Source organism: Acinonyx jubatus, chromosome B3 (genome assembly GCF_027475565.1).
Source record: "Acinonyx jubatus isolate Ajub_Pintada_27869175 chromosome B3, VMU_Ajub_asm_v1.0, whole genome shotgun sequence".
In the NCBI taxonomy this organism is placed as follows: domain Eukaryota; kingdom Metazoa; phylum Chordata; class Mammalia; order Carnivora; family Felidae; genus Acinonyx; species Acinonyx jubatus.
In genome coordinates this window covers 51,535,474-51,558,191 of record NC_069386.1, presented here as the reverse complement: position 1 = coordinate 51,558,191, position 22,718 = coordinate 51,535,474, and the positions used below count along the sequence as shown (strand labels likewise).

General features: G+C 41.8%; 2 protein-coding genes across 6 annotated transcripts in view; one reads left to right on the top strand and one right to left on the bottom strand.

Annotated features, from left to right (window-relative positions):
- Positions 1-1,188: 1,188 nt before the first annotated feature.
- On the bottom strand, positions 1,189-17,372 carry LYSMD2 (LysM domain containing 2). 4 transcript variants are annotated; one of them, XM_027067252.2, is made up of 3 exons: positions 16,572-17,372; positions 3,328-3,659; positions 1,189-1,807 (listed from the first exon to the last, which is right to left on the bottom strand). In XM_027067252.2, the coding sequence occupies exons 1-3, from the start codon at positions 16,842-16,844 to the stop codon at positions 1,765-1,767; spliced, it is 648 nt and encodes a 215-aa protein (XP_026923053.2). In that variant the 5' UTR covers positions 16,845-17,372; the 3' UTR covers positions 1,189-1,764. The 4 variants fall into 4 exon arrangements, with proteins under 4 accessions (XP_026923053.2, XP_014918963.1, XP_053079994.1 ...); XM_015063477.3 differs by lacking the exon at positions 16,572-17,372 and adding an exon at positions 16,378-16,514; XM_053224019.1 differs by lacking the exon at positions 16,572-17,372 and adding an exon at positions 16,048-16,326.
- An 18-nt stretch (positions 17,373-17,390) lies between these two features.
- Positions 17,391-22,718, top strand: part of TMOD2 (tropomodulin 2) — a 72,702-nt gene continuing 67,374 nt past the window's right edge. The window contains exon 1 of one of the 2 annotated variants that reach the window (XM_053224016.1): positions 17,391-17,510. The gene's annotated coding sequence lies outside the window, so the exon portion shown is untranslated. The remainder of the gene's footprint in view (positions 17,511-22,718) is intronic. The other variant, XM_053224015.1, reaches the window with a different exon arrangement.

Sequence of the window (22,718 nt, the reverse complement as noted above, 5' to 3'; positions counted from 1 at the left end):
AGAGAGAGGGAGTCACAGAATCCGAAGCAGGCTCCAGGCTCCGAGGCATCAGCACAGAGCCCAACGCGGGGCCCAAACTCACCAGCCATGAGATCGTGACCTGAGCTGAAGTTGGACACTCAACCGACTGAGCCACCCAGGCACCCCAATTTTTTTTTCTTCTTGTTTTCTCCTCTTCCAACTAACTCCTCATAGGTAGTAGCAAAACATGATCAAGAGATCACCCTGGGGCGCCTCAGTGGCCCTGAGTGAGTCATTTGAGCATCTGACTCTTGATTTTGCCTCAGGTCATGGTTCGCACCCTGTGTTGGGCTTTGTGCAGACAGTGGACGGTGCAGAACCTGCTTGGGATAATCTCTCTCCCTCTCTCTTTGCCCCTCCCCCACACTCACACCCTCTCCCTCTCTCCCTCAAAATAAATAAACTTTAAAAGAAAAACATCACCCTATATCAAAAACAATAATAGCATGAGAAAAAAAAAAAGCAGAACACAAGGGATTATGTAGGTTATGAACAAATTCCAGCCAAGGGCAGACAACTGCTGTTCCCATGCATGCACCTATACGTCACCCTCAAGGGCTGGACCTGTGCGGTTCTGCTTCTACCAGCTCTGCTGCACTGACACCTAAGGACACCTGTTTCCTGCTTAACGGAAGACCTGGAGGAGCAAGAAAGGGAAGAGAAAATGAGGGGAAAGTCCTGTTTGCTCCACAGAAAGCAGATTCCTTTGGGGAAGTGGGGGACGGATAAATATGGGAAATTTTTGTGGAAGCTTAAGATTTAACCTGATACTTGAATAAAAATTGAGACCAAAAAAACCCTTTAATTGTAAGTAATGTATTGCTTAAGGCTTACTGCTATAACCTGTACATATGATACAAATGAGGTAAATAAAAGCTTAATCCTCAACTCAAATGAGCACAGTGACTAAAAACCACTCTCCAAAGTGACTTCATGAAATCTAAACTAGAATTCACCAGTGTCTCAGAGCATGGTATTTTTTATTTCTCCTTCTGATCATATTCTGTGTTTAAACTATACCTCAAACAAATCAGTTCAAATATTATGAAAATGCAAAGGCTACTAATACCCATAATTGATTTGCTTTTAGATTACTGAAACTTTTTAAAAATTCCAATTATAATAACAAAAGCAATTAAAATGGAGAAGCTGTCACCATTTCAAAAATAATTTAAAAATCAATTTTATTTCTATTTGTTGAAAAAAATTACAGACTCAAATATGAAAACATAGTTTATTTTCTCATTCAGGCTTTTGTAGTTTATTTTTACAAAATAGCAGACAAAATTTGGTTCTTTATATTAATACAGAATATTGTAATACATATTGAAATATATATATACATATAGCACTTAAGTTATAAACACATAGCAAAATCAGCATCACTTAAACAGCAACCATATATTTCACATCATTAGGATTTTTCAGAAGATAAACACTGTTTTCAGCTTGAATATGTATATAGTCTTTGATGCTTTATGTTAACTAGTATTTACAAAAACTAGTCTAAAAACTACCATCACCTTCAAAAGTGATGATCTTTAGGATACAATTTTGCTCTCATGCCATAATAAAGACTTAAAATCATAGAAAGCCAGAGGAAATAATCACATCAGTGCAATTGCAGTAGGTGAAACTATTTGGTTGTGATTTAAGGATGTATATGCTTTTGAATCTTTAGTTGTTGGTTTCTTCATGATCCAACCACCTTTTAATCCAGGTTAGATTATCGTCCCTGATCATCTAACTGTGATAGAGGGAAGCTGCATAAGGACTTTCTTCATCTCTGAAAAAAAGTGAAAATTCAGCATAAATCAGTGTTTTAAAATGATATTCAGATAACTAATATATATACTGTACTTATTATACAACTTAATATCCACTTGCCAAAGAAGTGCAGGAGTACATCAATATATAATATTTTGCATGTCTTGGATGAAATGTAAATACTCATTAGGGTAAATACTCATTAGATGCATTTTATTGGCATCTCAGTTACTGGAATAAAGAATGGTACTTGCTTTATATTTATATTTTCTATTACATTTAAACAAAATGTACTAAATTATAAAATTATTACATTCATATTTGTTTATAGTTTTTATATGCCACCTTTTTCTCCAAAGGGCTTGATGTGCGTACAACAAATACATATAATAAGATGAATTAGAAATAAAATATCAGGATTAAGGAAAGGAGAAGGATACAAATATATTAGCCATATGAAATACTGTACTAGTTGAACTGAAAATCAGTTTTAGTTGCAAGCTTCCTGGTAGCCAGGGCAAAAAAAAGCAAACACAATAGCTTGTGCCATGTTTGGAATCATAAAGGAAGAAGAAAACCAATTCTATAGGAGAGAGAAAGATTTTCCCTAACAAAGAACAAAGAAAAAAGCTCACATGAAAGACACCTAGTAACAAATAATGGACAAGGTCTTTGACAAATTTATTGGGATCAGTATTTCGCAAGTATTCCCTAGGGCATTGCTTTCTTTGAAGGGGTAAACTAGATGTTTCTGCTTGGCTGCCATCCAGGACCGCTAGCTGGACAGTTATGCTACTAAAGCAAAGAAACAAACTTTAAAAAAATATATATATGGGGGCGCCTGGGTGGCTCAGTTGGTTAAGCATCCAACTTCGGCTCAGGTCATGATCTCGCGGTCTGTGGGTTCGAGCCCCGCGTCAGGCTCTGTGCTGACAGCTCAGAGCCTGGAGCCTGTTTCAGATTCTGTGCCTCCCTCTTCCTCTGACCCTCCCCTGTTCATGCTCTCTCTCTCTCTGTCTCAAAAATAAATAAATGTTAAAAAAAAATTAAAAAATATATATATATTTTATTTATTTTTTTAGAGAGAAGGAGTTCAAGTGGGGGAGAGGGGTGGAGGAGGGGGGGAGACACAGAGACAGAGACAGAGACAGACCGACAGATTGATTCTTAAGCAGGCTCCACAATCAGGGTGGAGCCTGATGCGGGGCTCAATCTCACGACCCTAGGATCCTGACCTGAGCCAAAATCAAGAGTCAGACACTTAATCAACTGAGCCACCCCACCACCCCCAAACTTTTTATAACAAGTAACAGAGCTAAAAACAAGCACATTGCAATAGATAAAGCCCTATGCAGAATGCAATAGCTCTTTTTAGACCTCATATATTAAAAATGACTTTCTAGAATTAAAATACAGTTTTTAAAGCAAAAGAGAAAAAAGGAAACAGAAGCAGAGAGAAAACAAAACAAAACTCAGCAAAGCAAGGACATCGTAAGAGTAATTTATTCAGCTTCTGACATTTTACCAGCATATTTTTACCTGCTCTCTTCTTTTAGTTTCTTGGCTGCCTGTGTTGACAACTTAATCTGCAAGTCTAGTCTCTGCAGGAAATCTCTAGCTGACACTTCTTCAGGTTGTACAGGCTGAACATCAGATTCTTGAGGACTGGAAGGAGAGAGGTCTTCTCCAGCTGCTGCTGGCTCTTCTTCATGAGAAAAACTGCTATCAACAGTTTCATTTTCTGGAGAATCTATTGAGTTAAGTCCATTAAACAACAAAGGCTTCTCTGATATAACTGGGATGTTCAAAGTTTTCTTCAGAAATATACAATCATTCGTAAACAGTTTATTTGCCCTTTTAATCTGCTCCATCTAAAATATGAAAAAGGAAACAGAGTTTTGTATAAATAAATCCATTAGTAGGGTTTATTATACAAGCACCTAAAAATATCTGGGCTCGTTGTGCAATGCTTTCTCTGGATTTGAGATTCTTTTTTTTTTTTAACGTTTATTTTTGAGAGAGAGCATGCGTGTGCAAGTGGGGGAGGGGCAGAGAGAGAGAGAGGGATAGAGGATCTGAAGCCAACAGTGAGATCATGACCTGAGCTCAAATCAGACACCCAACCAACTGAGCCACCCAGGTGCCCCTGGATTTGAGACTGTTAATTTGGGTTTAGTTACTACCCCAGGTATCCCTAGTTACTTCAAGAGATGTCAGGAAATTGTTTCTCAACTTTAAAAAAGGAAAGCCTAATTTCCCCCCCACTATTATATTCGCCCTACAAGGCAGCTTTTACCAAGCAGCCTTCAATCCCTGAAATTAAAAAATGTAGAATTTTTAGCACTTATTTTCTAACTTCCAGTCTTGTTTTAACATTTCTATTATTTGATTTAAAAAAAAAAAACTAGTACTGTTCTTTTACTTACAGGGTGCTTCCTATGTCTCTGGAATTGTGTTTGGTAAATATAATGGATACAGGAGCTGGTACAGGGATAAATACAATGAGAATTTGCAAGAATGGTGCAGACTGGGGTCGCAGTTGTTAAGAAAGGCCTCAAGGAGAAGGTGGAGTTCTGATTTTGATTCTTCTGACTTTAGATGGGCCTTGAAGAATGGGCAGAAGCAGTAGAGGTAAGGAAAGGAGGTGGGCAGCACTTTACATACAGTATCTCGTATTTCCTACCCCGGAGAAGGTATTTAAAGATTCACTTTACAAATAAACAAAACTCATAGAGATTATGTATCATGGAACCATCGTAAACTGGCAGATGAAGAAGCTGGCATTTAATACAGTTTCTAGAACCTCAAACTCTTTCACACCTGCGGAAGCTTCGTGCAGACCACAGAGTTGGGAGCTGGGGGCGAAAGGGAGAACAGAATTTACACGGGTTGGGTAGTAATGGAGATACTATCATCTCCTTTTTGCAAAAGAAGAAAAGGACACTCCAGAGAGATAAGTGGGGTGCTTCAGTCCACAATGCTGTGAGTGCAGGCAGGGCTGCACGTCTGTGGGCTCCCAGCGAGCGGGAGAAATGCGTGCACTTGGCGTTCACCACACGGCATTAACAGCGTCCGGGGATGCCAGGCTCCTCCGCGCCCCGCGCCATCGAATTTTCACCTCAGCTCCTTCTTGGGAGGCACAGAACGGAGACAGTTTGGTAAGATAACGAAGCACGCAGGCTTAGGAATCTGACAGACCTGGTTTCAAATCACAGCTCCTCCAACACCAAAGGTCTCAACACAAGCTTAGCTTGTTACTTCTTTCATTCAGCCTGTTTCCTGGTGTGTAAAATAGGTACCCTCTAGCCTTCACAGGGTTGTTGGGAAGATTAAATGAGAGATTGTATACATGCTTGTTTAGAGGAGACAGATAGGTAGGTAAGTAGATAAACAGACAGGATATATAAGAGAGAAAGAAAATATTTAGCAGATGATACTACTCTCTTTTCCAATGAAGAAATTGAGATGACTGATTTGACCAAGTGCCTACAGTTCTTTAAATGTATGAGCTAGAATTTCTGTCTGACTCTGAAGTCAAGATAAAAGTGCGTGACTAATGGGACCAAATTACGGGATCTTTTAATGCCAAATTGATTGTGAGTGAAAAAATTAGATTTCTGTATCAAAGAGCCTGAAAAAACAACAGTCGACTAGTAAATGGACCCTCTATCTCCTGATTTCTTACTATAAGCTGAATCTACACAAATAGTACAGTGAAACCTTTTTTTTTCTTTTAAAGGTACTACATTAAAGCATCTTTTGTGTAGAGTGGGTTGGTCTTTTGTGTTCTAGTTTCTTGGTAAAGGAGAGAAGGTGAGGGTGGGAAAGAGAGGCATGAATAGGCAGGGGCATTTAGGAGACAAAATTAAAGTCTAAAAATCCTAAGTATCTCTGGTCTAGTTTAGGCTTCAATGTGAGTGATTTAAAATAATTCGAATACCTTATCCATAACAGGTTCAGGTATATTGACTCTGCCTTTAATATCCCCTTGGGTTTTTTTCCTATTTATCAGCTAGCATCCACCTCCTCCATCCTAGTATGTGGCCTTCCATTGGCACAGAACTGCCCCCTTCCCCACTCCAGGGTGAGCATATGACTCATTCTTGCCCTTTGCAGTGTCACAGTGTCCTCGCTTTCATGATAGGTCACAGTCCCATCTTGGAATGATTCAGAGATGCAAGGACACTTTTGCTGGGTCTGGGAGGGGAAAGGTCCTCCATTTTCTCTACCAGAAAGAGCAGCAATCTGTCCACTTCATGGAACCCGACAACAAGGCCACCTTGGAGGAAAGCAATCAGACCTCTGAATCAAAGCCTAAAGCCAGAATACCCTAGGGCCTTTGCGTTCTTGAGCTAATAAATGCCATTGTTTGTTTGTTTGTTGTTGTTTTGCCTAAGCCAATTTGAGTTAGGTTTTCTGTCTCTTGTAAATGAAAGAGCCTTCACTGATACAGTGCTCTTTGAAATGCTTATTGGCAGGGGTCTACCATTATCTGAGAATAATGAAGGAGGACAGAAATTGACAGGGAACACCAAATCTCATTGCTGAGGCAGAACTGAGAACATCAAGCATGAACGTGAGTTCCTTAAGGACAAGCACTTTTATTTCTATAGCTTCCCTGAGGCTAACAAAGATCCTGTACACACTAAATGCTTAGGGTGGAAGGATAGATAGATAGATAGATAAATTAATTAAAACAGGTTAGAGGAACAGGTATAAAAGATTAACCCCAGGAGGTAACCAGAAAGGGACAGTAAGTCATCTGTTGTGTTACTCTCCCTTTAAATATACCCTCACCATCCAATCCATCCCCAACTCTTCTTGAGCCTGTTCCGAACTCCAAGAGGCTGACCTCTTAAGAACTGCATTACCTAAGCCATGTCATTGGCATTCCAGTGGGAGTTCCAATGGAAGGCATCAGCAGAAAGACAGCACCATGAATGACTCCAGTAGCTGCATTCCTCTATGGCAGAGTTCCTGCCAGGTAATCCCTCCCTCATCCCAGGCTCCAGGTCTCCCCGTGTGGGATACACCACTTCTTCCCCTGGCCCTTCAAGCCTAGGGGTAATATCTTCCTGCTGTTGCTAGTCTCAGGTTGCTTCACCATCCCTTCTTGGTTCCCTCAACCCTGCTCCCATTCTATAAATGTCCCTTGACTAGGGGTGCCTGGGTGGCTCAGTTGGTTAAGTGTCTGACCGGCTCAGGTCATGATCTCACAGTCTGTGAGTTCGAGCCCCGCATCGGGCTCTGTGCTGACAGCTCAGAGCCTGGAGCCTGCTTCAGATTCTGTGTCTCCCTCTCTCTCTGACCCTCCCCCATTCACTCTCTGTCTCTCTCTGTCTCAAAAATAAATAAACATTAAAAAAAATTAAAAAAAATAATAAAAATAAATGTCCCTTGACTAAATTCTCTTTGGCCACACCCCCTGAGCCCACTGTTTCTTGCCAGAACCCTGACCCATACATCTATCATTCAAAGCAAGACAGGCCATCACAGCCAGGCAAAGGGCCAGTAACAGGAATACAAGACAAGGTGACTGAATCAACAGCTGGGTACAGTTAAGGAGCACAGGGAGTAAAGGGCAGAGTTGTCTAGGTTCTTGTGCATCATCCCACTGATTCACCCATAGAATTGCCTCTTGAATTAGTCTATAAGCTTCTGGAAGTTGGAGACTGTGCTATCTCCATCTCAGCATCATCAGCAAGCATTTCAGGTATACATTCACTCTGTGGTCTAGACTCTGAGATGATACACAGGATGCCAGCATCAAGGACACCAGAGATATCCAGACACAGTTAGCATCAAGGTGATGCTAAGAACAATCTAAGAACCGGCAGATTTGAGTCTGAAGGTGAAAACAGGTCAATGACTTTAATACAGGTAGTAGTTGGAAACATGGGCTCCGGGGCCATACTTTCTGGGTTCAAACCCTGGCTTTGCCACTTTCTAATCATTAATGGTTCTGTTTTCTTTTCTGTAAAGTAGGGATAATAATAGTACCTCCCATGCAATATGATCATTATGAGGATTACACGAATCAACTCAGGTATTTAGAACAATGCATAGCCCCCAGGAAGCCCTCAAAAATAATAATAGTTGCTATCATATTATTAAATGTGGTTAAAAAGGAGAAAGTAACAGGCAAGGGCAGATCCTAACATGTATTCAGCAGATGAGAAGGAAGGAGGTAGGAATTTCTCACAATAAAAAATATTTCTCCTACAAAGTAAGAATATATAAAAAAATTTCATACAGACATGCCTGGATAATTAACATTATATGTTGTCAGTGCCCTGAGGTGTGTAAGCTTTATGTTTTTTTGCCCGAAGGTGATAAATTTGATCTTAACTTGTTCTCCTCTACAAGTAGTGGCTTGAACCAACTGCACAGGGTGCAAACTCTGTACCTGTAGTAAAGTTAAGGAATTAACCAGCCATGCAAAAAGCTAGGAGTCGGGGGGCGGGGGGGAGCATTCTGGGGAGAAAAAGCAGCTGCAGTGCCCCAGCACAGTAAAAATGTAGTGTGGCTGAAGTGTAGGGAGTAATGAGCAAAACTCCAGGCTACATAGGACCTTGCATGCCAAGGGATAAAATTTAGGTGTTACTTTAAATGTGATGAGAAGCCACTGGAGAGTGAAGAAAGGGACTGACACAATCTGATTACAGTTAAAGGGCACTCAGGCAGCTTTGTGGAAAATGGACTGGCAATAAAGAGGCATCAGTGGAAACAGGAAGCCTAGTCACGGAGGAAGCCACAACAGCACAGACAAGAGACTAGGGATAATCCCAAACAGTGAAATGATGTTTTAGGAATGTTTTATACTTTTATCTGAATATAGATGGGTCTAATGTTCTGGGAATGTCACCTCACATAAAGCTAAGAAAAGTCATGATCCAACCCAAGGAAGAGCTGGAAAACTCTAGAGTTTTCCCAACCTGGCTCTGTTCAACATTTCTTAACACCCAATTTTTACTTTATTTATTTATTTTTCCAAGCACAGAGCAGCTCAGATGCTATCAGGTGAAAAGTTTGAAATTCCTCTGAACTTTTGTCTCCTAGGTTTAGAACTAGAAACCTTGTGTTGAAAGATCTTGTCAAAAGTTTAAGACTTTCAATATAAGGAAGAAGTCGCTATAAGAGTTTTCCATGAATGAATGGGCTCCCTGGAGAAATAAAGAGGAGCTTCTATTAAATCTCATCCAGGGCACACACACTTGTCAGGAATGTTACAGAAATAAACACTGAAGCTCTGGAATATTCTAATCCTGGTAGTCCATGATTACCAGAGATAAATGATTATGTTAATGGTAAACGGTCCAGTGTATTCAAATTCTAGTATGCTTAACTGCAACTGTAATAAAAACCCATCAAGGTTTGCTGTTAAAAACATATATAGAATAATGATAGGTGCCTCAAATTTTGGATATCACAAGGATTTGAATTGTCATAACCTTTGAAAATTGCAGTTTTCTGGCACTATCACAATGCAGATCTGGGTTGTGTTAGGAACACACAAAGCAAAGGACAGTAAATTAGGAGTCTTAGAAGATATTATGATCCCTTTTCTCTACCCTCCCCAATATACAATATTTCCTCCACTCTACTGCTAGAGTTATCCTTTTTTTTTTTTTTATGTTTATTTATTTTTGAGACAATGCAAGAGACAGAGTGCAAGCAGCGGAGGGGTAGACAGAAGGAGACACAGAATCTGAAGTGGGCTCCAGGCTCTGAGCTGTCAGCCCAGAGCCCGATGTGGGCCTCGAACTCACGAACCGTGAGATCATGACCTGAGCCAAAGTCGGAAGCTTACCCGACTGTGCCACTCAGGCACCCCTAGAGTTATCCTTCTAAAACAAGATTGGATCATACCAGGCCTTGGGTGGATGGTGGATAAGGAATTACCTTTGGGGAAGCCATGCTGCCTTCAATATAGAACCCAACTCCTTTGGCTTTAAAAGGAAAAAAAATTATTCAATTTATTTTAAAAAATTTTTAATGTTTATTTGCTTTTGAGAGCGAAAGACAGAGAGTGAGCATGAGAGGGGGAGGGACAGAGAGTGAGGGAGACACAGAACCTGAAGCAGACTCCAGGCTCCACACTGTCAGCACAGACCCCGATGTGGGGCTTGAACTCATGAACTGTGAGCACCAAAGTTGACGCTCAACCGACTGAGCCACCCAGGCGCCGCTCAATTTATTTAAACTGAAAAAAAAAAGTTCACCTATTTCTCCCACCCCTCTGTTCTCCACATTTCTTAAAACCCAATTAATGCTGAGAATAAAAAATGTGACCTGTTCAGAGTGACAAAGAACTACCCTGTGTTTTTTGTGGGCAGATGAGTCAGGGATAGGGATAGCAATCAAACACTTTCATTTCAAAATTCTCTCCCATGCTCAGGATGGAACAGCATGACTCAATGAAATTGGTCACTAAGAAACAGATTACAGAAGAATTAAGTACGAGGTAACAAGGTGGCCACAAGATGACAACCATGGTGACATTAGGTAGAACAAGTGCCATCGATAATTTAAAAACTTCTTTAAAATGATTGCCCTGGGGCACCTGGGTAGCTCAGTCGGTTAAGCATAGGCCTTTAGCTCAGGTCATGATCCCACAGTTCATGAATTTGAGCTCCACATGGGGCTCAGTGCTGACAGCTCAGAGCCTGGAGCCTGCTTTAGATTCTATGTCTCCCTCTCCCTCAGCCCCCCTCCCGCTCATGTTCTGTCTCTCTCGAAAAAAAAAAAAAACATTAAAAAAAAAAATAATAATAATAATAAATAAAATAAAATGATTCCCCTGTAGGGGTGCCTAGGTGGCTCAGTCAGTTAAGCGCCTGACTTTGGCTCAGGTCATGATCTCGTTGTTCATTTCTGTTTCTTCCTCTCCACTCCTTAAAAAAGACAAACCCTTCCAAAAACATTTCAGGACACATTCAGAACTAACATTTTTATGGCACTCTGTGGCTTAGAATATATGCATACATACATACAACTTTCATTTGATTATTATTATTTTACAGAAAAGACTTAATTAAAGGACTCTCTCCAGATCATTTTCTAGTAAGTGCTAGATTCACCCATCAGCCCACTGTCTCACACTCTTAAGTTCTAGGTGCTGGGGGCAATCAGACTCCTCCAGTGCTATGTGCTAATTAGGGAGAATAGGATTTACTTCCTTTCCACGCTATTTCAGAAGAACACAGGAGGCACCATTTATATGAAATCCCCAGAAAAGGCCAATCTATAGATTAGAAAATATATTCGTGGTTGCCTGGGGCTAGAGAAGGAAACAGGAAGTAATGGTGGTCTTTTCAGGGTGATGGCACGGTTCTAAAATTGGATTGTGGTGATAGTTGCACAACTCTGTAAATTCACTGAAAGTCCTTGAATACACTTAAAATGGGTTTATTTTGTGGTATGTAAATTATACCTCAATAAAGCTGTTTTTTAAAAAAGAATACATGAGAATCTATTAAACTTCAAACACTTCTGGTAGGGGAAGTGTTAAGAAGCGACTGGAGTTTAGCAGTTCACTGGAAGAAAGTGAGAAGACCCTGGGAATAAAACTGGACAGGAAGTGATTGAGGGCACTGAAGACAATGTGGCCTCTGGAGAGGGGAGCAGACAGGCGAGCTGCCAGGGGGAAAGCAAAGAGACAAAGAAAAAGTTTATGCAAATAATAAGTCCCCTCCCTGTCTCCTGCCCACTTTTAGTCTGTATACTGTTTTCTAGATGTTTTTCCAGGGTTTCCAAACAAAAAGCTCACAGTGGCTGGCTAGCATCAGTGAGTTTCCTCTAGATGCTTGCATCCGAGAGGAGCTAACAAGGCCACAAATGCCATAGCTAAATCTAGAACACGGGGTGAGGGAAAGGGCCTTAATGTCTCAGTAGAGATAAGCACAGCCAGGGAAATTCCAGCCCAAGCAAATTCACGTCTGAGATCTGAACTGCCCTTAATAGTTTCTCAACCCAGCCCAAGTAGTTTCAGTCTCCCAGACCACTTCCTCAAATGCATTAGTAGAAATGCTCAAATATAACCCTATGTTTAATTTGATGTAAAAACCCCCTGCTGGTGGAAGGGGAGAAAACCAGCACCATCCCAGTAGCAGCAACCTTTCCGTAGGCTGGATAGCGAGCCTCAAGCCACACTTTGTAAAATAAGTCACTCAACCCCTACCCTGGCCTCCACCTTTCAGGGTCTGCTCTAGGGCCTACTGATTTCACAGTGGTCAGGCCTGTGGGTCAGGTCCATACATATATGGAGAACCTGCCATGTGCCGGCCTCAGGCTAACACAGAATGTCCAGAGATGAGTTGGACAAGCAACCTGGCTTCTCAAGTAGCTATAGGCTAGTGGAAAGCAGTAGTGGAAAAAGTCACCATGAATAAAAAGAGGAGTGCATGTATCATCTTGTAGCCCCAGCATGAGGCAAAAGGACTCAAACAAGCAAGGCTCAATAAAAACAGGTTAAAAAGGGGGCGCCTGGGTGGCTTGGTTGGTTAAGCGTCCGACTTCAGCTCAGGTCATGATCTCATCGTCCGTGAGTTCGAGCCCCGCGTCGGGCTCTGTGCTGACAGCTCAGAGCCTGGAGCCTGTTTCAGATTCTGTGTCTCCCTCTCTCTCTGCCCCTCCCCTGTTCATTCTCTGTGTCTCTCTGTCTCAAAAATAAATAAATGTTAAAAAAAAAATTAAAAAAAAAAAAACAGGTTAAAAAAAAAAAGTTGGGGGCTCCTGGGTGGCTCAGTTGGTAAGGCGACTCTTGATTTCAGCTCAGGTCATGATCTCACTGTTTGTTTGTGGGATCCAGCCCTGCATCAGACTCTGTGCTGATGGCATGGGGCCTGCTTGGGATTCTGTCTCCCTCTCTCTCTGCCCTCTCCCCTGCTCTCTCTCCCTCTCAAATAAACATTAAAAAAACAGCTAAAAAATAATAAATGCCATTATTAATAATAATGACTTTAAAAGGAATGGTGGGAAGGGTCCTTAAGATATTTTCTAAGGCCATGGCAGAAGAACTGGGGTCCCTCAGGCTTCAGACGTGGCCAGATTCTTGAACATCCACATTCTTCTTTCCTATAGAGAAGCCTCCTGCATCCCTGGGCCCATCTGTAGGGCAGAGATACTCAAATAAAACAGTAAACAAGTAAGCAGAAAATATACGGCATATCAACAAATCATCTAGAACCCAACTACTTCCCACCACCTCCTTCTCTACTGCTCTGGTCCAAGCTGCCATCCTCTCACCTGCATTTATTACAAAGCCTTCAACTGATCTGGTTTCCATGCCTTGGCACTCTCCCACTACAGCCTGTTCTCAAAGCAGCATCCAGAGTGATCCTTCTAGTGCCTAAGTCAGATCATATCATTCTTCTACTTGAACTTCTCCAATGCTTCCCAACTCACTCAGAGAAAGAGCCAAAGTTCTTACAGTGGCCTTCAAGGTCCAAATACATGCCACTGCATTGTAAGCACCAAGTACACTACTCCTGGAACTTGCCAATTATACTTCCACCTCAGGGCCTTTGCACCACTGGCTGTTGCTGCTGCCTGGAATGTTCTTCACAGATATCTGCATTCCCCCCCCCCACACACACATACAACTTGCCTCCTTCTCAGTGAGTTCTTTGTGGCTATCCCATTTTAAATAATTATAGCCACCCCCGCTAGCCTTCATTATCTCCTTTCCCTGCTTAATTTTCCTTCATATTGTTTATCAATACCTGGCATAAAACATATTTCGTTTGCTTACTTACTGTCTCTACTGACTAAGATATAAACTCCATGAGGGTATGGATTTCTATTGATTCGCTAATGTATCACCAAAAAGATAGAAGCTGGAAAAAAAGACAAAAAGGAAAAGGAGATGAACAATAAATACTGTTGGGAAAACAAGGCAGGGAAGGGGAAAGCAGGTGTGAAGGAAGGCTGTAATTTGACAGAAAGCAGTCAGGAAGGCTTCAGGGAGGAGACATGTAAGCAGTGAGGGAGCAAGTCGCACTGCCAAGGTCAGCTGCATAATTTGCAGGGCCCAGTGAAAAGTGAAAACATGGGGCCCTTGTTCACAGAGTACTAAAAACTTCAAGATGGCAATAGTAAAGCATTACACCAAATGCGAGGCTCTTCTAAGCATGGGGCTCCATGTGACTACCCAGGTCATACACCCATGAAGCAAACCTTCCATGCAGTGATCAGGGACAGAGTGTTCCACACAGGTGAAACAGCAAGTGCAAAGACCCCAGGAAGGACAGTGCTTTGGGAACAGGCCAAGATGCCATGCTTGTAAAACATTAAGATTGCTGTGCTCCTTCTCTGCATATTCTGATCCAGTAGGCTCAAGGTCAGTTAGGATTCTTTATTTTTAGTTTGCCCCTGGGCATTCCCTTACCCAGGCAAGTTTGAGGAACGTATTTATTCCCATATCTTGGGATGTACCCTGCTGCCAGCCATCAAGCATCACTTAAGAAAACCAGTTTCTGTTTTGTTCCCCTGAAAACCAAGGGTTCACAAACAGATCTCCATCTTCACCCCTTGTCAGAGTCACTGTTCTGGTAACACGCTGGTACCTAAAATACTACTGGCTGTTACCAGTCTCTCCCTCTGAGGGACTGAAGTCCTGCCTGGTTCCCAGCTGGGTGGCTGGAGAGCTGTCATCAGCAGACAGGCTTCCCTGAGAGTTCCTGCTCCTCTCAGTAACACAGCAGAACCATGCCTGGCTATTGCCAGACAGGGGATATTAAAGTCGAATGTTTGCCTGGACTGACTCTTAATTTCCAGGTGACTGCCCTGGGTCACTAAATCTCCAACACATCATCACCTATTCCTTTAAACAATCATTTAAATTATTTATAACCTTGGTAGTCAATATTTGAAACTTAACTCATTCAACTTCTTTCTGTTCAGTCACAGAAAGAAAAAAAGCCTTTCTGCCTTTTTAGCTTCCACCTAAAATCTCAACTTACAACGAGTAAATCCAACTAATATCTGTACATGTGAATTAAAGCAGTAACATCACTTCACTGTTACAGTAAGAATTATCACTTTCACTGGTTCTACACAACCAGTGGAAGAGTCTCTAAAAATTTCATCAACTATACTTCAGGGCCCAAAGGAAATGATACACATGTAATAAACCAGTGGTCCTCAATGAGGAGTTTCTTGCTGGGGAATATTTGGCAATGTCTGGATGGAGGCTGGGGGTCTTACTGGCACAGAGAGCCAGAGCTCAGAGATGCTGTTAAACATCCTACAATGCACGGCACAACCTACACAAACAAAGAATTATAGGGTCCATAATATCAATAGTGAAGTTGAGAGAGACTCTTTGAGGGTATAGATTACAGTTCCCAACTCATTATACTTAACATCTTAAAACCAAGTCTTCGTGAAAGTAGTGAAGAATCTGGTTTATACTTTACCCGAAAGGGGTGATAAGGTGATGAGTAACAGGATCTATATTAAGCAAAAGCATAGATTAGAAAGCATTTGATGAAAAGTAGAAAACTGCAGTCAGCTGTTTCAGAGCTGTAAGTAACGCAAGTGCAGCTGTGTACTAATTCAAATTGCTCTCAGTGAATAAACATACTTAATAGCCTTACCTTTCATCCATCTTCCCATCTGTAAACAGGTTAATTATACCTACCTCCAAGGCTCTTTAGGGAAATCAAACTGAATAAGAACAAGATGGAACAGGACAAATGTAATATCTGGCACACAGCAGGCATTCAGCAGAAGGTAGTTGCTGATACTCCCCAACTCTGCTCTTCTCTGGCTCTGACCCAAACCAGGCTTTATTGATATACATAAGAATTGTAGTTCTATGTTCACATTTGCAAACTCCCAGGAGGACGGAAAGGGCCTACCATAGCATAATAATATCAGTATATGCCTGCACAGGAAGATTCCTGGTCTCAAAATGATCTGCTAGGTAAACATATAGTTCCAACTTGAATGTGCAAAATAAATTACTCAGTCTCTGTCATTCTGTGAAGGGCCAGGAAGAGTCTCTCTTTAAGAGAAAGATACAGAGAAGATCGCCTTTCTTCCCATTGCTGTCTTAGGTGTTTCAGGAAAGAACATTGAAAACTGATACAGAACTCAGATGTAAAAAGGCCATCACATAGCTCAGAGTTAATTATAAGTAATTTTAATGAGACATTATGTTCCCTCAGGTTTCCATGTTATTCCCAGAAGTGTAATGCAATATGCCCAGGACACACACACTTATAAATTTATAATAAACACAGCTCTTCAGCTCACCTAGACCCCAGTTCTGGGCTGCTGCTTAGCGACAGGTGTCACATTCACAGTTGCCAGTGAGCCCAGGGGTGTAATTTCACTTCTAAATAAAGCAGCATAATCGATAGAACCAGAACCATCCGGCGGAGACAATCGTACCATCCCTGGCTCATCACAGCGCTTGTTTACAGAGAAAACAAAATTCTCTGCCCCGAGTCAACACCTCAGTTCAGCTTTGAGTACTGTGATCTGGGCTGAAAATCGGGTGAACTTAGCTCCCAGGTCCTCTTTGGCCTTCCTCACTGATCTGGGCGGTGTCTGGGCAGGACACCGGGAACTCGATGCACCTACCTGGGGAGGGAGCCTCGGAGGCCTGCCCTTCTGGGTACATAGCCACCTTTGGAGACCACTGCCGCGGTTCTCGGCGCGCGCTGGCAGAGAGCCTGGGAACAGATGGCTGCCTGCCCGACCCCCAGTACTCCGCGTCCCGCCACGAGCCCCCGCCCGTGCCACCAGCCCCAGCCGCCGCGAAGCGCCCTGCTCACCGTGACTCCGTATTTGAGCGCGATGCCCTGTAGCGTGTCGCCGGCGCGGACCCGGTGCTCCACATGGCGCTCGATGACGCCGGCGCCCAGCGGCGCCCGCACGCTGGCAGTGCTGCCGTACGAGCGGGTCTTGGTGCGGGCCAGGCTCAGCGACAGCTCGGCCTCCTCGGATTCCGAGCCCGAGCGCGAGCGCGCGGGCGGCGAGGGAGCCGAGGGCCGGGGGGCTCGGGAGCCGCCTTCCCGCAGGGACAGCGCGGGCGAGGAATCCGCCATGGGTCCTGCGGAGGCCGCCAGGTCGCGAAGCTCGCCAAGGGGGCGGCGCCTTCGCCGCCGCCGCCTCTTCCTCGGCCTCACAGGGGCTGCGGCAGGCCGTTCCGCGGGGGCGGCGGGCTGGAGGCCGCGGCGGGGAGCTGCGGTCCGGGCATGGCGGGCGCCCCCTCCTGCGCGTCCCACCTTCCCCGGGCGCACCTGCAAGCGGAAGAGCGAGACGAGCTCCCGCAGCTGCCCGGCAGACCGCCGCGGCTCCACCCTGCTTGCCGGTGCCGGGCAGGCCCTGCGGTGCCGGGAAGCGAGGCGCACTGAAGCCCGCGGCCGCGGGGACCGAGAGGGGCCCACCCTCAGGAGTCCTAGGCCCCGGGGGGGACCCTGCGCCGAGCCCACAGAGCCTAGCGAGAGCCCTGTCCCGACCACTACAAAACACCAAAGCTTTGCTCTGCTTCCTGTATTGATTCCCCAGCACGCCAGCTTTCTCAGACCTCCAAGCTGAAGGGTACTTCCCTCCCCTCACCCGACCACCCTGATGACCTCAAAGTCCACGTCACAGAAAACATTAAGGCCACTGAACACACACAGATTCTCCAGGCCCATCTCAACATTTTGGGGGGGTCGAGGCCTTTTGGCATCATACCAGAAAGGACAGGCCTTTCAACTTTGAACCAGGTGGGTGACTTCAACCTAACCCTCCGGTTGTTTGGGTTTCACTCTTCCCTGCGCACCTGTGCCAATTTTAGTCCTGAGCTGCCAGGCACAAGTGATTAGTTACAGTCAATTCTCCTGGCTCACTAGCTGCATCCATTCTCGTGGCTCACTATTTAAAATACACTATCTGCACCCATCTTTTTTCTTCTCAGTTCCCTCTTTAATAGGCTGCAATAATAGCTGCCCAAAGTATTATCATTAAATTCACCAATGACCTCTTGTCTGTATTCTTCATCTGAACACTCTTCAACATTCTGACTTCTAACAGTATTCTACATAGAGTGGGTATGCATTTAATCAGAGTCTGATGCCACGATTTCTGTTCTACTCTGGACAGCTCTACAAGAGGAGGTACCCTACACGCAGGTCAGGAGACCGGAAGTTTAATTCATTGACTGAAGTTTCTGTATGCCTCTGAGCTGGTCAGAGGCAAAGGAACTAGAGCTTAGGAGACACCACAAAGGAGAGGAGAGGAGCAAGTGGCCCTAACATCACCCTCCCACTCAAAAATTCTTCATTGGCTCCCTGTGGACAATAGCATTAACGTAACTCATTACTGGCACCCAAAGTATTGTTTCCATTTTTATTATCCATGCTCTGGCCATATCCTATCTACAACTTATCCTATATACATCCTGCCAGAAAGAGCCACTTGAACTTGCCCCTCTTTCCTACCTTTCCGTTTGCATATGCTATATGCCCCTGTAATGCCACTCTTCGAATACTGTCCATATTTTTCAAAAATTTAAAGCCCATCCCAAATGATACATCCTCCAAGAAATCTTTTCTGATTCTTCCCATGTGTCTCCCTCTCCTACCTGTCCAATTGTTAATGTTTCTCCATTGAACCCCAAGGCAGTTTGTGCCTCTTGTTTTTAACATTTAACTTGTATTTTGTGTCATATACTATCTCCTCTACACATGCTCCAGTGAGGTGTAACTACATCTCACTCATCTTTTTAGCACCAGAAGTACCTATCTTAGAGCCTTGAATAAAGCACAAGTAGTTAAACTGAGGTGTAATAAAAAGATCCTGGAAGGTAAAATGGATTCTTTAGCAAGATTGTGCCACACATGAATTTTTGAGTAGTGTCCAGTGTGCCCATCTCAGGAACTATAAGAGAGGTGGAATGGCAGAGTTTCAATATATAACGAGGTCAGGTAATACTTCAAGAAAAAGAAATAGTCCTCAAAGAATTTGTGGTCTAGTAGCAAGAGAGCATATAATGTGTCTTCCACTAAGGAAAAGTTTATAAGCACTGGAAGTTTTTTTTTTTAATTGTTTTGATGTTTATTTATTTTTGAGGGAGAGAGAGAGACAGAGTACGAGCGGGGAAGGGGCAGAGAGAGAGGGAGACACAGAATCTGAGCTGTCAGCAGAGAGCCCGATGCGGAGCTCAAACTCAAGAACCATGAGATCATGACCTAAGCAGAAGTCAGATGCTTAACTGAAAGAGTCACCCAGGTGCCCCAAGCACTGGAAGTTTTTATTTGAAGATTAATGAATTGGATTATATGAAGTGTCATTTGGAAAAAGTTAATTGATTAATTGTGGAAATACTACAAGCTGTATTTCCCTTTTGGAGATTCACAATGCACATTAGAATACTGAAGGCTCTAGAAGGCCTCCAGTGGTAAAGTAAGCTATTGGATTTGGCTTAACACTGTATTTCCCAAGCTTGTTTGACCATGGAAACCCTCCTTCTCATAAATTTAGCAGTTTGGGAAAGGCTAAATTAAAGGGGTGAAATACAGACCTAGATAAGGAACCAGAAAGATGACCTTGACAAGTCAGAGATTACCGAAAGATAGAACAGTAGGTACCAAAATAAGGGGCAGAAAATGAGTCAAGCAGGAAAAAAGACTAAGTGATGATCTCTTAATTACTTTACAAAATGACCAAGGCCTCTGTAAAAGTGCAAGTAAACAAAAAAAGTACCACTGAAAAATAGAGATTCAAAAGCCATCCCACTTCTCTCTCATAAAGGCAAATTTGTAAACTATCCCTAGTTATTTTCAATTTCACCAGCCCTAAGAAATCCTGGGTCATAAAACACCTCCAAATAAGTTATAAAATGCTCTGAAGTAAGTTCTATACAATCCTCAGAATTTTCTCCATGATTCCTTTTTGTGATCTTCACAAGAGTTTCCTGTAGATCTCAGGAATGAATCAGCTTGAATTCATACTTATTTGACATTTTATAATTAGGGTTCTTTGTGAGTTTTTTTTTTCCATAGACATTGGGGCTGTTTGCAAATATTCAATCTTCCTGTAAGTTTTTTGATGATTTCTCCATAATCCAAATGATAAAAGCTAATATCTACAATTTGTGGATTAGAGTGAATTTTATATATATTTATTTCTCCTTCATCAACCAGAATGTCAATATTGGTGTTATGTGTATCTACCTACAACACAGAGCAAACTTCACAATTAATGGTGAAGTATTAGAAGCATTTCCTTTGAGGTCAAGAATAAAAAAAGGAATGCTTCTAAGAGACTCTTAAAAACTGAGAACAAACTGAGGGTTGGTGGGGGGTGGGAGGGAGGGGAGGGTGGGTCATGGGTATTGAGGAGGGCACCTTTTGGGATGAGCACTGGGTGTTGTATGGAAACCAATTTGACAATAAATTTCATATATTGAAAAATAAATAAATAAAACTAAAAAACAAAAAGAAAAGAAAAGGAATGCTTCTATTACTGTTTCTATTTAATTTTGTTCTGGAATCCCTAGTCAGTGCAGTAAGAAAAAGGAGAAAGGGAAAGGAAGACTGAAAAGAAATAAACTGTTGTTTATTGAAAATAGACAACACTAAAATGTTTACACGCAATACAAATAATGTCTACATCGGAACTATCCAAACTTCAAAGTTATAAAATAAAAGATCAATACGCAAATATCAATTGCATCAACCAATCAGAAAATATATTGTGGAAAAGATGACCTTAAATATTTAGGAATAAAGTTAAGAAAACGAGAGCCTGCTTTACACGGAAAAACTATAAAATTCTACTGATAGATACAAAAGAAGATGCAAATAAAAGCAGAGATTTACCATGTTTATGGATGGGAAGATGCAAAATAATGGAAATATCATTTCCTTCCCAAACTAAAAATAAACTCATTGAAATTCCAACCAAGGGGCGCCTGGGTGGCTCAGTCGGTTGAGCGTCCAACTTCTGTTCAGGTCATGATCTCACAGTTTGTGAGTTTGAGCCCTGTGTCAGGCTCTGTGCTGACAGCTTGGAGCTTGGAGCCTGCTTCGGATTCTGTGTCTCCCTCTCTCTCTCTCTCTGCCCCTACCCACTTGCACTCTGTCTCTGTCTCTCAAAAATGAATAAGCGTTAAAAAAAATTTTAAAAAAAATTCCAACCAAAATCCCTATAGGATTCTTCAAAGGACATGACAGGCCTATCTTAAAATTCATATGGAAGATAAGAGCTAAGAAGAGAAGATGTTTCTGAAGAACTGAGGAAGAGGGACTTACCTTCACAGCCATCAAGACTTACGATGCAGCCATGAGAACTACACCATTGCGGTAGTGCTGCCAGAATAGACAAATATAACAAAGGGAAAACGAAGAAAGCACAGAAACAGGCCCATCCATATCAGAGAAGTTAATCTATGACAATGAATGCTGTTGGCACAGTTAATCCTGTGGGAAAAAATCAAATTAAATATCTTTCATACCATGTATCAAAATCAGTTACAGATTGAAGATCTAATTGGAATCTTCTTTAACAAACTTTAACAGTTTTAGAACAATATCTTTATAACCTTGAGATAGCAAAAGATCTCTTGAGCAGGATACCAAAGTACAAACCACAAAGAATAAAAAAAGGCTGGTAAATTCTATATATCAACATTAAAAGGTTCTCTGCCTTGAAAGGTACCTTAAAAGTTGAATAGATAGGTATAAAATGGAAAAATATATTTGAATACATATAACTGACAAAGTATTATTATCCAGAATATATTAAAATGACTATGAGTTATAAAAAGACAAACACTAAAAAAAATGATCAAAATTTTTCAGGAGATAAAACTCAAGTGGCCAACAAACCTAAGGAAATATAATGTTACCACTAAGAAAAGAAATTCAATTTAAAGTTACAATTTCATAGGCATGAAATTAGCAAAAATTAAAGAACTGGACGGTTCTAAGTACTGGTGAAATTGTCAAACAAAAGGAAATCTCACATAGTGTTGGCAATATAAATTGGTGCAACTGCTTTAAAAAGCTACGTGATAATATCTAGTAAAGTCAAAGAAGCACCTATCTGGAGTTCTGGTTCTGGAAGGTCTCAACTAGTATGAAGTCCTCCTACTATAAGTATTTTCAAGTTAGATTAATTTTTCAAATAAAATTCATAACTAGGCTGGCAATTTAAAAAGGGACAGCTTTATATATCAAAACAAGAGGAATTTGAAAGCTAGAACAAGAAACAACTTGCCTAAACTAATATATGAAGACATAAAAAGTCTGAACAGTTGTTATAACCATTAAAGAAACTGGATCGGTACTAGAGTTAAAAATCTTGCTACCAAAAAAAAAAAAAAAAAAAAAAATCAGCCTCCAGAAGATCTTGTTGGAAGATTCTATCAACCTTTCAAGGAAAACACCAGTCCAATCTTATATAAACTCTTTCAGAGAACAAAAGTAGCAGGAACAATGCCCAAATCAGTTCAGTGTATAACCACACACCCAATCTTATAACTATGACCCAAACCAGCTGAGAAAGGCATCCCACTCAGAAACATGGATCTAAGAATCTTAAGACATTGTGAAGCCAAATCAAGCAATGCTTACAAAAAATAATCCATCACGAACATGGACTTTATCCCAGAAATCCAAGGGTGCCTTAATATTAAAACATTAATAGATTAAATGACAGAATAGATGGAACTGAGAAATGAATCTAAGAAAGGATAAGACCTTTAAAAAGAAAAAAGTTTTAAGCTTATTAAAATATATTAAAGAAGAAGACTTAAATGAAAAAAAAAACCCACTATGCTATGTTTATAGACAGGAAGACTCAAAATACAAATTGATCTGTATCTTCTGTGCAGCAGCAATTAATATCCCAATATAGGTTTGCAAGAAACATGACAAGCTAATTCTACAGGTGATATGGAAGAGCAAAGACCCACAGACAGCCAAGATACT